Source organism: Dendropsophus ebraccatus, chromosome 8 (assembly GCF_027789765.1).
Source record: "Dendropsophus ebraccatus isolate aDenEbr1 chromosome 8, aDenEbr1.pat, whole genome shotgun sequence".
In the NCBI taxonomy this organism is placed as follows: domain Eukaryota; kingdom Metazoa; phylum Chordata; class Amphibia; order Anura; family Hylidae; genus Dendropsophus; species Dendropsophus ebraccatus.
The window spans coordinates 70,269,004-70,282,591 of NC_091461.1; the positions used below are offsets into that span (position 1 = coordinate 70,269,004).

Sequence of the window (13,588 nt, forward strand, 5' to 3'; positions counted from 1 at the left end):
TGTAGGAATATGTTTTTACTAGTGGGGCCCAAACAGTACTCTGGTTGGCCAGGGAAGTTCATGCAGTTCATTCTTTATGTATTTAGTTTTTCCTTCCCTGTAGTCCAGTCTTCTGTCTCCTTATGGTCAGTTTTTCTTTTTTTCCCTCTGTGCATTGCTATCAGTACCATGATGCTTTAGCAGAGCATCACTTGATCAGCTAGTGTTGTACCCTATCTGTCTGTCTGTTCTCGTAAATACACTGGTAAGTTCACACTTGGGGGAGGGGGGTAAATTGTCATTATCTGCATTATAAGTGTGTGACAACGCAGAGTTCAGAGATCAGTGAGGGGCCAACACTAGGACTCCACCCAGTCAAAACTTATGTCTGCATGCAAAATCAAGTTTTAGGCTGTGCTAAGATTTCCATTGTGATCTTAGGACATAATGGAAGCCACGTTATGTCAGTTCCATAAAATATCTGATACCATTAGAACCTATGGGCCTTATTGTCTTAGGGTCCTTTCAGACAAAGCATTTTTAAATGATCGCAAACGATCGTTCACCAGTTATGATCATTACTACGATCATTTACTCTAAGGGTAGGGAACCTTGGCCCTCCAGCTGGTGTGTAATTACTACTCTCATCATGCCTGGATAGCTGTAGCTTTAGCTTTGGCTGTCCAGGCATGATGGGAGTTGCAGTTTGCAACCGCTGGAGAGCCGAGTTTCCTTACCCCTGGCGAATGATGTGGAATTACACTGAATGATTAACAATGATTTTAGTGTCAGTACAAAACTTAATGATCAGCGACACATAAACGATTTCTCGTTAGTCGTTTGATCATTACCTGCATTTACACAAAACGATTATCCTTTAAGGTCGAACAATATATAGATTTTTTTTGTTCAATAATCTTCCCGTGTAATATGGCCCTTACAGTGGCATTCTTGAATATCACCTACTGATAGCCCCCTGTTGCACAGAAGACGCAAAGGAGGACGGTATGTCTTACCTTCCCCCTCATTGCCTTTCCGGTGCATTTAGTTCTGTTCCCCGCGGTCCAGTGACACTGATAGGAGCACTGCCCATAGCGCAGATCCACCGTCTGCCTGGGAGCAGGCTGGATCAGCGCTATGGGGGCGGGAAGTGCTCCTAATGGTCCTGCTAGTGCTCCTAACAGTTGCACTGGACCAGAGGGAGCACAACTAACTGCACCTTCCTCCTCTAGTTCTTCTGTGCAATAGGGGGTTGTCAGCAGGTTGGATAGTTGCCCCTTTAACCCTTTCAATGCCATGTAATGCTATCATAGCATTGAATGACAAATGCCAAGCCTGTCAGGTGTCCAATCTGCAATGTGATTGTGGGTACCTATGGGTGCCATACTTGCCTTCCAATGTTGCCAAAGAGTCACTGCTTATAGAGACTGGCTAAGCCAGACTCTTATTAGCACAGCATCAATCTCACTGATCTCTGCAATGCTATAGCATTGCTTAGATCACGGCATCATCAGTATTAGTAAGATTGCAAAAAAAAACATATGTAAAAGCCCCCTCTTCCCATTTTTCAAATAAAAAATTGTAGACCAAAATAAACATTTGTTATTGCTGCATCTAGAATTGTCTAAACTATTAAAATCCGCTATTCTTAATCCCACATGGTAAACTGGGAAATAATTCAAAACATGAAAATTGCTGATTTTGGTGGCATCATGCATCAGAAAAAAGTTCATAAAAATAATAAAATCATAATAAGTTTAGAATATCAAATCAAAACCAAAATGGTACAGTTAAAAACTATAAATCATGGCACAAAAAATAAGCCCTAATACAGTCCTATAGATGGAAAAATAAAAAATTTAGGGGTTAGAACAGAGGAGTTTTCATCATGTTAATTTTAAAGAAAAGGTTTTAATTTTTTGTTAAGTACTAAAACAAACTATATAAATTGGCTATCACTGTAATTGCACTGGTCGACAGAATACAGAGAACCGATCACTTTTACTGTAACTTGCTTGGTGTAAGAACAAAATTTGCTAAATTGCTTTTTGTTTTTGTTTTTTCAATTTCATCCAACAAATGTATTTTTTTTCTGATTTCTTGTACATTTTATTGTGAAATGAAAGAAGTCATGGCAAAGTAAAATTAGTCCCACAAAAAATAAGACCTCATATGGCTCCCTATTTAGAGAAAGCAAGTAGTTATGTGTTTTAGAAGGCAACGAGAAGAGTAAACTCTGGACACGAAGAGGCTCACTCTCGTGCTAATACTTATTTGTTGCAATAATTTTGATTCTCTTTTTATAAACCTGTTTAGTGCAAAATGAAGCAGAAACAAGCAGCAGTCCTTATAGAGAGACCAGGATTTCTCCAGACATGGAATACAGAGATCCATCGTCTCTTGAACTTTCTCCATCTGACAGCTCTGACGGGACGTACATGTGGGATGAAGAAGGCATGGAGCCTATTGGGAACGTCCATCCGTGCAGAAGCTATGATTCTTCAGAAATGAACAGTCTGGTACGTTCTGACAGATTTTTATGTTTTCCATTAATACATTACTTTGTTTTGACCTTTCTTTTACAGTTTACACAATCATTGAAGGTTTAATATCTCTTTTTCTGGTGGCTCTTCTGGGTTGTGGAGCTCCCTTTCTCAGACAGACTTATTTCTGCAGGACGCTTATGCCAAGTGCACCAGAGAGTTCTGTCCATCCTGTTCTTTGGACTGGTTACCAGTGAGCTGTCAGGTTTTTCCCAGTTTTATACTCCATTAGCATCCAAAGCTGCATTTGTGGATTTGTCATGTCTTTGATTCTGCCCTAGGCAACATATATGGCAATATACAATATTCTATCATATTCAAAGCTGTTTATATGCTGCTAGCACCCAGAGAGCCTGTGAATCTTGCTTCCACCACTCGCTCATAGTGTTTGAGAGCTCACTTGATACAAGAGTGTGGATAAGGCAGGACTCATAGACTTTCATTATGAGCTCTGTGTATGTAAACAGCTTTTACTTTAAGAGATGAATTCATATTATGGAACAATGTGCACCCTAAGGCTCCCTACCCCCCCCCCCCCCCTCTATTCTTTGCTGCTTTTAAATAACGTAGATTTCAATCACTTTAAAGTGTCCCTGTGACTTTAGCTTCACACGTACCGGATCCACACGTGCAGATCCTGGTTGTGTGAAGGGAATGGGTCACATACCCGCAGCGGAATTTTCATTCCGCTGCCAATATGTGACCCGGCCCCTTTAGCCCCCGGCCCCCGACCCGGAGCATACATTACCTGCTCCGCGCCACTGCTGTGTGTACACGACAGCACTGATTGGCTGATGGGGAGCGAGGGCAGCCGGGAGCCTCACAAACAGCTACAGCGCTGAGCAGGTAATGTAAGCTCCGGGCCGGGGGCTGCGAACGTCGGGGTCCGGGGGTTAAAGGGGCAAGGTCACATACTGGCAGCAGAATGAATATTACGCTGCGGGTATTTGACCCATTCACTTCACACTACCAGGATCCGCAGCGGATTTTGCTGCAAACTCGCAGCGTGAAATCCGCTGCGTATCTGGTATGTGTGAAGCTACCCTAAAGAAATACATTTGCCATGTGTTAGAGACTAGTGTTGTCACGATACCAGAATTTTGAGTTCGATACCAATACCAACTTTTTTTTTTCAATGCTCGATATCAATTCGATACTGAATAAATTACATAAAAAAACCTCACAAGAATAGAAATTGAAACACTAGCTAGCTGGGGATGATGGGAGTTGTAGTCATGTAACACACACCAGCTATCAAGGGGATGGTGGGGGCTGTAGTCATGTAACACACACAGTTCAGCTACCAGGAGGATGGTGGGGGCTGTAGTCATGTTACACACTTCAGCTACCAGGAGGATGGTGGGGGCTGTAGTCATGTAAAACACACTTCAGCTACCAGGAGGATGGTGGGGGCTGTAGTCATGTAACACACTTCAGCTACCAGGAGGATGGTGGGGGCTGTAGTCATGTAAAACACACTTCAGCTACCAGGAGGATGGTAGGGGCTGTAGTCATGTAACACACCAGCTATCAAGGGGATGGTGGGGGCTGTAGTCATGTAAAACACACTTCAGCTACCAGGAGGATGGTGGGGGCTGTAGTCATGTAACACACACTTCAGCTATCAAAGGGATGGTGGGGGCTGTAGTCATGTAACACACACTTCAGCTACCAGGAGAATGGTGGGGGCTGTAGTCATGTAACACACTTCAGCTACCAGGAGGATGGTGGGGGGCTGTAGTCATGTAACACACACCAGCTATCAAGGGGATGGTGGGGGCTGTAGTCATGTAACACACACCAGCTATCAAGGGGATGGTGGGGGCTGTAGTCATGTAAAACACACTTCAGCTACCAGGAGGATGGTGGGGGCTGTAGTCATGTAACACAAACTTCAGCTATTGGGATGATGAGGGCTGTAGTCATGTAACACACACAGTTCAGCTATTGGGATGATGAGGGTTGTAGTTGCACATTTCGTGCTTCCAGGGCTTGGTGACCAGGATCTGGGCGGCAGGGTAATCTGCAGGTTACAGCCCCCCTCCCCCATCAGAGCACCTCCTGGTCATCCCCCACTGATGTCTGCCCGGGAGTTATCTGAGGGCCCTGGCCCCCACCTCACAGTGCAGCCAGATGGAGTGGCCGCATCTCCTCCGTCCTCCTCTCCCCGACACCCGCTCTCCCTCTTTAGCCTCCTCACCTCCTCTCCCTTCTCCTCCGTCCTCCTCTCTCCCGGACCGCCCGCTCTCCCTCTTCAGCCTCCTCACCTCCAGCCTTCTCCTCCGTCCTCCTCTCCCCAACCCCCGCTCTCCGTCTTCAGCTTCCTCACCTCCAGCCTTCTCTGTCCTCCACTCCCGGACGTCCCGCTCTCCTCCGTGCAGCTCCACATGCCACATAAATCATCTCTCTGATAACAGAGTCTGGCTGAGCCGGACCCTATTATCAGAGAGACACCGGCAGCGGAGGTCTGCTACACACAGTAGCTGACCCCTGCAGCATATGGAGCGGCTCAGGAGGGGTTAATGCCGCTGTCAGTGTGACAGCGGCATCTACACAGTTACACAGCCGGCACTAGCAATTGCTATGTGCCGGCTATTTGAAATTGGCGCCGCCGGGAACGGAGGGAGAGAGAGCGCGGAGGAAGTGACAGGTGGGAGCAGGGGGCGGCACACAGAGAACACGGCCGGCGCTCAGATAGCCGCCGGCCGTGTTCTCTGCTCTATACTTTGTTAAACTGCGCTATAATGCTAATTAACAAAGTTTCGATACCAGGAAATCCTGGTATTGAACCGTTTTTTTGCCCGAAATATCGATAGTAGTATCGCTATTTCGGTGCATCGTGCAGACATGGCAAAAGTTTGGGGTCTGGGTGTTCGGACTGATCATTAGATAGAACCAGAAGAAGCACTCTGTTGAGCTCTTCACGATTGGGCTTGCTGCAACTCTGTCTCGATGTAGACGTTTACCGAAGACCTACAGTGGAAACGGTCTCCAGCAGAGAAAGAAGACAGACAGCTGGGGAGTGAAGCGTTCAGCTCAGGCCTTCACTCATCAACACTTTTGACATGTTACTAGGGCAGAACAGTTTCTGAGTTTTGGGATTTGTGTAAATCCTATTCAGTGAACAGTATTAAAGTATTAGGCAGCTTTTTGTGTTGTGTAAACTGTAATGGTGGGTTACATATAAACGTAGCATGGCACGCAGAAAAACCGCACATGTTTTACCATGAATTATGTGTTTTATTTTCATCTAAAATACATTTGGTAACACATTTCACCTGTGAAAACCACATAACCATGTGGCATACTACTGCTAAATGTGAATGTAGCCTACAAGTGGAGCTGTTTGCCAATGTATTTCACTGTGCTTCCACTGCTTATAGTAATCTATGGAAGCAATAGCAACAAATAAAGGGAATTGGTTATTTCAAGCTCATTACAAAGTAGGCTTTTTTTTCACGCTGCGACTCACACAGTTTGTCAATGGAAATGGTCCATGTTGTGGGAATCCTGACTTATTCCTCCCATGTTTACCTATGACAGATGCCACCATGATAAATAGTTGTCGCGAGCTCCTAAGCAGTATAAAAGTTTGCACTAGTTTACAGAAAAATAAATAAAAAGCCAAACCTGTACGCGGCCGATAATTGTCCCGTGTAATAGAAAGCAACGATCAGCTGACATGAACAATGTTGGCTGATCATTGCAGTCATTGCAGATGTTGGCTGATCATTGAACTCGTATAGCTCTGTGAAATAGAAGCAGACCGCCGCTATCCTCGATGGGCTTCCCGGACGATCTAGCGATCACCCAGGCAGTCGGCCCTGCGGCTCACACCTGCTCGCTGCCGGTGCGCATAATAGTGGCAGCAGCGAGCGGGGGAACAAGGAGCAAAAGAGCGATGTCAGCAGTCACCCCGTGTAATATGGGCTTAAATCTGTAAGAAAATAAAAATCAGAGGGCCAGCACATTGTATCAGCCAGGTACTGTCCCTAAAGATCTTAATCCCAAACCCTACAATTTATCAAGATAACAGACCGGACATGTCATTCAGAAAACAGCTGTAAATCAGTTACCTAAGCAACTGTTAAAAGATCTCCAGACTATCAGTCAGTGGCTGTGCTGCTTACACAAGTGTCCACACAACAGGCGCTATGGATGACAAATGTGTGTGTTGTGTACTTTAAACAATCCTTGTACTTTAAACAATCCTTGTTTGCTACAAATATAATCTGATCCCATGTTAGAAAGTGAGACCCCCAGTCATGAGCTGCTAAGGACCCTGATGGCAGGTGTTCATTCTCCTTACAGCTCAGCTACAGAATAAAAGCCTTATACCATTCTCACTGACCTCAATCCCTGTAATGCATAGATCCTTATGATTGCTTTTGCTATCTTTAATTAAATTTTTTAGCTTTTTTAATTTCCCTGTAAACCATTTATAAGCAGGCTATTTGGCGGTGTTAACCATAACAATGCTGAATGCTTAAATTGACTGTTTCTGTAGTGCGGGACTAATAAGACAACCAGAGGTACATCTCATCCTCATCACTTCTCCATACTCTCCATGTAAAGCCATATGCCATCCGTTAATGTCAGTTCATTCACATTTTTCTCTTTGTTTCACATTGAAGAAACTTGGAAAAACCTCATGAAAGCCTCAGCAAATCCCATGCGAATTAAAGATGGAATGACCTGAAAGTGATATGGCTAAAGGGTAACTATAACCTTTAACGGGTGGCAGGATACGCTGTCAATCAACTGCGCTGCTTCAGGACATCCCTATCCGGCGTGTAACTGCATTGGGAGGATGGCGGTAGGATTTTTTTTGACAGCATATCCTGCCCCCCGCTAAAGATTAGTTACTTTTAGTGTTCTTAGTGGGATCCCTTTTTTGGCTGTCTCTACTATGGGCTGATGGTAATTTTGTGTATGTATTAGTATGTGCAAGGTGTGTTTTGGACCCTGCCTTTAAAGGGAATGTACCATCAGGCCTGGGCTAAAGCACTTGAGGCGGGCCGACCCACCCCCAGTGGGAGGAAACCCCTCTATGACACAGCTCCATTAGAATCAATGGAGCCGAATCATAGAGGGGTGGACGTGTCCTCCCACTGGGGGTGGGTCGGCCCGCCTCAAGTGCTTCAGCCCAGGCCTGATGGTACATTCCCTTTTTAGCTGGACCTTAAATCCTTTATAGATAATAGCACAACCCACTAAACCCTCCTGACAGTGATTTGGAGTTGTATTAGCTGCAAGCTGTCCCAGTATCTGCTTTATAAAGCATTGCCTGTTAGATGTGGCTCACTGTATCCCTGCAGGCTTTGTAGTAACCTCTGGTAAGGTCAGACTTCAGCACGCAGAGAGAACCCTTCAAATTCTTCACCAAGAGACAGATTGTTACGATTCTGGCATTTTTAACATAATGTTGACCCAGTCTCCAAGAGATTTTATAACAAATCCTTTACACCGCCATGACACCGAGAATGAATAGCAAATCATCAGATTTATAGTTACCTTGTATGCACCAAATCTTTCCATTTAGCAGTTTTATTTCTGCAGCACCGTCCTTTCTTCTCTATTGGTTTGTTAGTGACACCTAGTGGCGGCCTGTAGGAAGAGCTATTGTCATGTCGCTGCTGCTTTTTTTTCATTTTTGCACTATACACCATGATTTTATGGAAGAAAATAACTATCTAAAGAAGCAAGTGACATTTTATTAGTGACATAAGACTTGTGGTTGGGGGCTTAATAGAGCTTTCCTTTAGTAATATATAATATGTGTAATTAAAGAGATTGATGAGGTTTTTAACACTAAAAAAAGAAATACATAAATAAAGACTCTCCCCTGACAGCACAGCATCAGTGTTATGTGTTAATATTTGCTTTAACCTGTAACTTGTATTCATCAGAGAAATCATTCTGTACCAGGCTGGGTTTTACGGCGCTGGAATTGTCTTTCTGTACTTTGGCGTCGTTTCTTACTTGTGTACTGCGCTGACAGTCTTTGTAAGATGGGCTCTATCAATAATGCATGACTTGGATCCTATTTAATTGGGTGTCTGCGTGCCATGGGGGAGTCACAATACTGCTTACCGAGGCAGAAACAAAGTTCTTACAGGCGCAGTCATTACCCGTCTTCAGGAAACTTTAGTCTTATCTGTCTCTTTCAGCGTGAGACGCAGCTTTATGAAGCAGTTTTCAGGAAGTTGCATATATAATAGAAAACTCAGATTAATCCTACAGTAAAGTCTCACGAGGCACTAATTCTCCCTGTGTGGAGTCAGATAGTACGGAGTCTTTTCCATGGACAAATTGCAAACTATCTTCTAAAAGCAAGGAAACTTTCTTTGCCTTCCTATGTGTAGTTGGTACTGTTTAATGGATCATTGACATTTCATCCTGCAATTTACGCAGCACATAATTTGTATAGGAAAAAAGGATCTTTGTGATTGGACTCAATTCTAAAACTGCATCAGCTAGTGTGGACAAGTCCCATTACATAGATGCGGTAAAAACTGCATAGAAAGTGAACATTGGCAATGGAAATCCAAGGCTGTATGTTTTTGCTACAGATTGTCTGAACACAGCCAAATGCTCTGTTCACATCTTCATTGGAAGTTCCTGTAAAAATGCTGGACAGTTCCGTTATAGATAATATTTCTGAAGCACGGTAAGGGAACTTGCATATAGTTGTATATTGCATGCTTTGTAATTTTTGTTGGGCTGGGGTTGTTGTCCTTAGTCTTTTATTTTAGCAAGTTATATAAAATGTTTATAAATGAATAAAAATAATTTGATAGAAAAAGGGCTGGACAGAATAGTACAAGAGCACCTCTTTTTCTGGTTAAATGCTGGGTACTGCAGTGTAAATCTGCAGGGCCCCATTAAATTCACACATCAGGTGTGAATTTAATGGGGCCCAGCCCATGTGTGAGGGATTTGTAAAGATGCAGATGAGAACAGGGCCTAAGCAAGGTTTCTGAAGCCACAGGTCATCGGTAAGGAGGTTGCATGGTATTACAGAGCTTGTTTTCTCCTATTTGGAGGAAGGCTATTTTCCATCCTGTAGTAGTATAATAGATGGATACCATGGCTGACTTTGTGATAAATAAGGGTAGTCCATGTTAGAATGCATCACCATACACTCACTGGCTCAGCTTTACATGCTGCTGTGGTATCATGAACAGCAGTGAGTAACACCAAGGTAAAACTGAATCAAAGAAAAAACTTCCAGCACTACTTAATGTATGCGCCATAGACTGTCCTTATTAAAAGTTCAACATGATAGTCCACGTACCACACAGTATAAAAATGATTATCGCATTTCCATGAAAGCCTTAAAGGTGTTGGCCACTTTATAGTTAAAATTTTCAGTGTGCAGTATAAGTAACTGTACTCACTGCACTTACTGACAGCAGCTCCCTGTGTACCCCACAGAGCTAAAATCAGACACCCCTCCTCCAGGCTGTGCTGTCCTGCTCTCTGGGGAGTCTGTCTATAAGGTGGCTGACATGGAGAAGCATGTGACCATGCCCCATCCACCAGTGTCCATCACTGAGCCTGTATATGCCTATAGAGGACACTGGGCACAGGGCATGGTCACATGCTCCTCCATGTGGACCATCTTATTAACAGAATCACCACAGAGCAGGGCAGCACAACCTGGAGGAGGGAAGTCTGATTTTAGCTCTATGAGGTACACTAGGAGCTGTTGTGAGTATACTTAATTTAATACTGCGTTTCCCCAAAAATAAGACATTACCTTATATTTTTTTCCCCTCGAAAACTGGCACTATTAGATTTATCAAACTGGTGTACAGTAGAATTGTCTTAGTTGCCCCTAGCAATGAATCATATTCTACTTTTCATTCCTCACAGATTTTTTTGAAAAATGAAAGGTGGAATCTGATTGATTGCTAGAGGCAACTGAGCCAATTCTACTTTACACCAGTTTGATAAATCTCCCCCTATGTCTTACTTTCGGGGGATGTCTTATTTCTCTGGAGGGTCCTGCCTTTGACTCCATTACCACCATAATTGGAGCTTTTTTTATTTATTTTAAAGAATAAAGGTGCAGACAACTTATACAGGTATATTTATTAAGGGGGTGACAGATTTATTTTAACATATATACTACTATGAGCTTTTCAGGCACATTTTCAATGAATGCAAAAAAAACTACGTGAACAATAATAATGATATTACTATAACACCAACATATACGACAGCGTTTCACAGTTCTAAGCGTACTTCAGTCAGACATTACAGGATACCACATGAATGTGCAGCTTTTGTTTCTGCTCTGTGTACATGTGGTATCCAAATATATTTTTCTGTTAAATACATAAGTGAGATTTTTGAGGCCAGAGAGCATCCGTCCTTCAGGCCAAAACAAACTTTTTATAATTTTACTTGCCCATCCGCCCTCAGCCGCACCCATAGCTTTTTGTATTTTGTTCTGCATAGACATAGTTTATAGTGTGCACAGGACAATACCCTTGATTTTTCATTTGATGTTTTTGCAGTGTTCATTTGACTTTTGTGAGAAGCATAAGCTGCTAATTTTTGGCTGACGCTCCCCGCTAGCCATGTCAGAGCCTAATATCATAAACGTTGGATTTAATGATCCTTTCACCAGCTCCTCGCTTTGCGCCATGAAGCACTGGCCCTGTTGACTTTCTCATAATTACCGGTAATTAGAATCTGCCAGTGCTGGGAACTAACGCACCAGAATCGTCGTAATTAGCCATTCACATAGATTTATTAACTCTTTATGGATAACTTGATTTCTGGATGAAGGGGGCACATTTAGTGTTTTCAGAAAAGAACAAGTAATAACTTTAAAAGGAGTCTTTCAATACAGTTGTCTATGAAGAGAGAGTTATTCTGGTGTAATATGGAGCAGTCTGCTGAAAAGTTATCCTCTCCCCTACCCCCGCTGTTCCCTTTTTGCAAGTCAATATGGTATTAAACGCAAATTGTTACTGATAGGTTTGAGAGGTTGAAGATCCCCCAGAGCTAGCTGGATATGTGGCTGAAATAAGGGGGAGCTTGTTCTCTGAATATACATGGAATAGCCACTTTTGTAGCATGTTGGACCTCCTTTGGCTTTCAGAACCGCAGCAGTTCATCATGGCGTAGATTCCACTAGGTGCTGAAATCATTCTGCAGGAATATTGACATGCATACACAGGATGAAGGTGCTGAACAAACCCTGACTATAGCCTGTTCTGCCTCATCCCAGAGATGCTCAATAGAACCAAGATTCCCCACACCAATGTGTTACATGTCTACAGTCCAGAATGGTATATTGATTCATGCTGCTTGCATCAGACTGTGACTCATCAGCCTGGTGGAACAGAAATCTGGATAAATCCGACCAGACCATTGTTCTTTCCTCCACTTAGTGATCTAATTTTTGGTCCTTGGGGTCTTTTCTGTTTATTTTATACAGCCATGACATTCTGGTTTCCTATCCGTTCTATGAAACAGTGTTATATATTAGACCTCAGCTTCTTTGTTTACATCCACAGGTTCCCCTCTTGTTGGGTGTCCACTGTCATCATCATTGCAAAAGAAATCTAAACAAGGTCAACAGTTTTTGATATCCCTGCCCCAGTTAGGCCTCATTCACATGTCCACAATTACAGACAAATTTTGCAGATCTGCAATTGTGGACAAATTTCCCATTTCTCTCGATGTGCCTATTCACATGTCTGCAGACACACCAATAAAAGTCTATGGGATCTGCATTTTTTGCGGAAGTTAGACATTGCCTCAGTAACGGCCGCAGAAAACAGACTGACATGCGATTAAAGCCTTAAGATGACCAGGACTGACTTTAAATTCAGCCTGATCACTCAATGTTCACACTTTAATGTCTTCACCCTGTAACCAATTTGCCAAGAACTTTCAAGAACTTGCCTTTATGCACTCTGGAGATCCTGACTAACTTTTATTTGGGGAGCTTCATTTGTGAAAGGGTCTGTAAAATGGTTATTCCGTGTTAATTCTCTTATTTAATGGGTACTTCCAACCTTTTATACATTTTATTATGTCAGTGGTGCTTTTTTTGTGACCAAACTGTTCATCACTGAAAATCTACCACATATATACCTTCTTCTCTAGCTCTTTTTTTAAAATCATTAAGGGTAATTTTGCAAGGTATGTCATAACTGACCTCTCATATCTGAACATGACGACAAAAGGACTAGTGTCCTGTTGGGCATTTCTTCTGCACAGCTTTCCCACCAACCTTGTATGGTAAAAGTACGTGTATTTGTGGTTTCAGATTTGTATTCATTTTAGGTTACTATGTTTTATTATGAATGTATATATGTAATAGCACGTGGTAGTATTATTGGCATATTCTGCTAGATTAGTAAATCTGTATCTGTTAAGTCCTCTGGACTTTAGGCTGTCATTTGCGTTGTCTTCATAGAGCCTCAAGGGGTTTAGGGTATTATATTACAAGTGAATATGAGCTGGGTTTGGCATATGGCTCTCACGTGTCCTTTGCGACCCTTAATGCACAGACCATCTCTCTGTAGACAATACTGCTCACCATTTGTAAGATTTCCTTCAACCGAGGACAATGACTTCCATGGCCTAGATTAGATGGTGCTGAGACCTTTTCAGGAGGAAATTCTTATAATAGGCTAAATCTTCATCATCCATGCACCTAAGTGACTAATGGGATATTCCAGATGACATAACTTCCCTGATAGTTTATTTTAGTGATCAGATGATTGATCTAATCCTGCGGCCAGTGGAGACGCCTGCCAGCTTCACAGAGGTAAGTGTGTGCTGATATGCCCCCATAGCTTTATATGGACAGTTTCTTGCTATTTATGGATGGTTTGAATGATTTTTCTTGAGTGTTCGATGTCTGATGACCGTGTTGCCTCCAGGCCCTTCTTGGTCTTTCAGCGTAGAAGAAAGCTGTTCCTACTCATGTAAATTTTCGGCTTTCATGGCCAGCTGATGAACGAAATGTCGATCTTGTTTTGTTAGTTTGCTTTATTTTAAAGCTGCTAAAATATTACAGAATAAGATTTTCCAGTGCC

General features: G+C 42.8%; 1 protein-coding gene across 5 annotated transcripts in view; it reads left to right on the forward strand.

Moving 5' to 3' along the window:
* Positions 1 to 13,588, forward strand: part of CCSER2 (coiled-coil serine rich protein 2) — a 152,170-nt gene that overhangs the window by 44,473 nt on the left and 94,109 nt on the right. For all 5 annotated transcript variants that reach the window (XM_069980636.1, XM_069980637.1, XM_069980638.1 and 2 more), the window contains one exon: positions 2,296 to 2,498. In XM_069980636.1, coding sequence (XP_069836737.1) covers positions 2,296 to 2,498 — 203 coding nt within the window. The remainder of the gene's footprint in view (positions 1 to 2,295; positions 2,499 to 13,588) is intronic.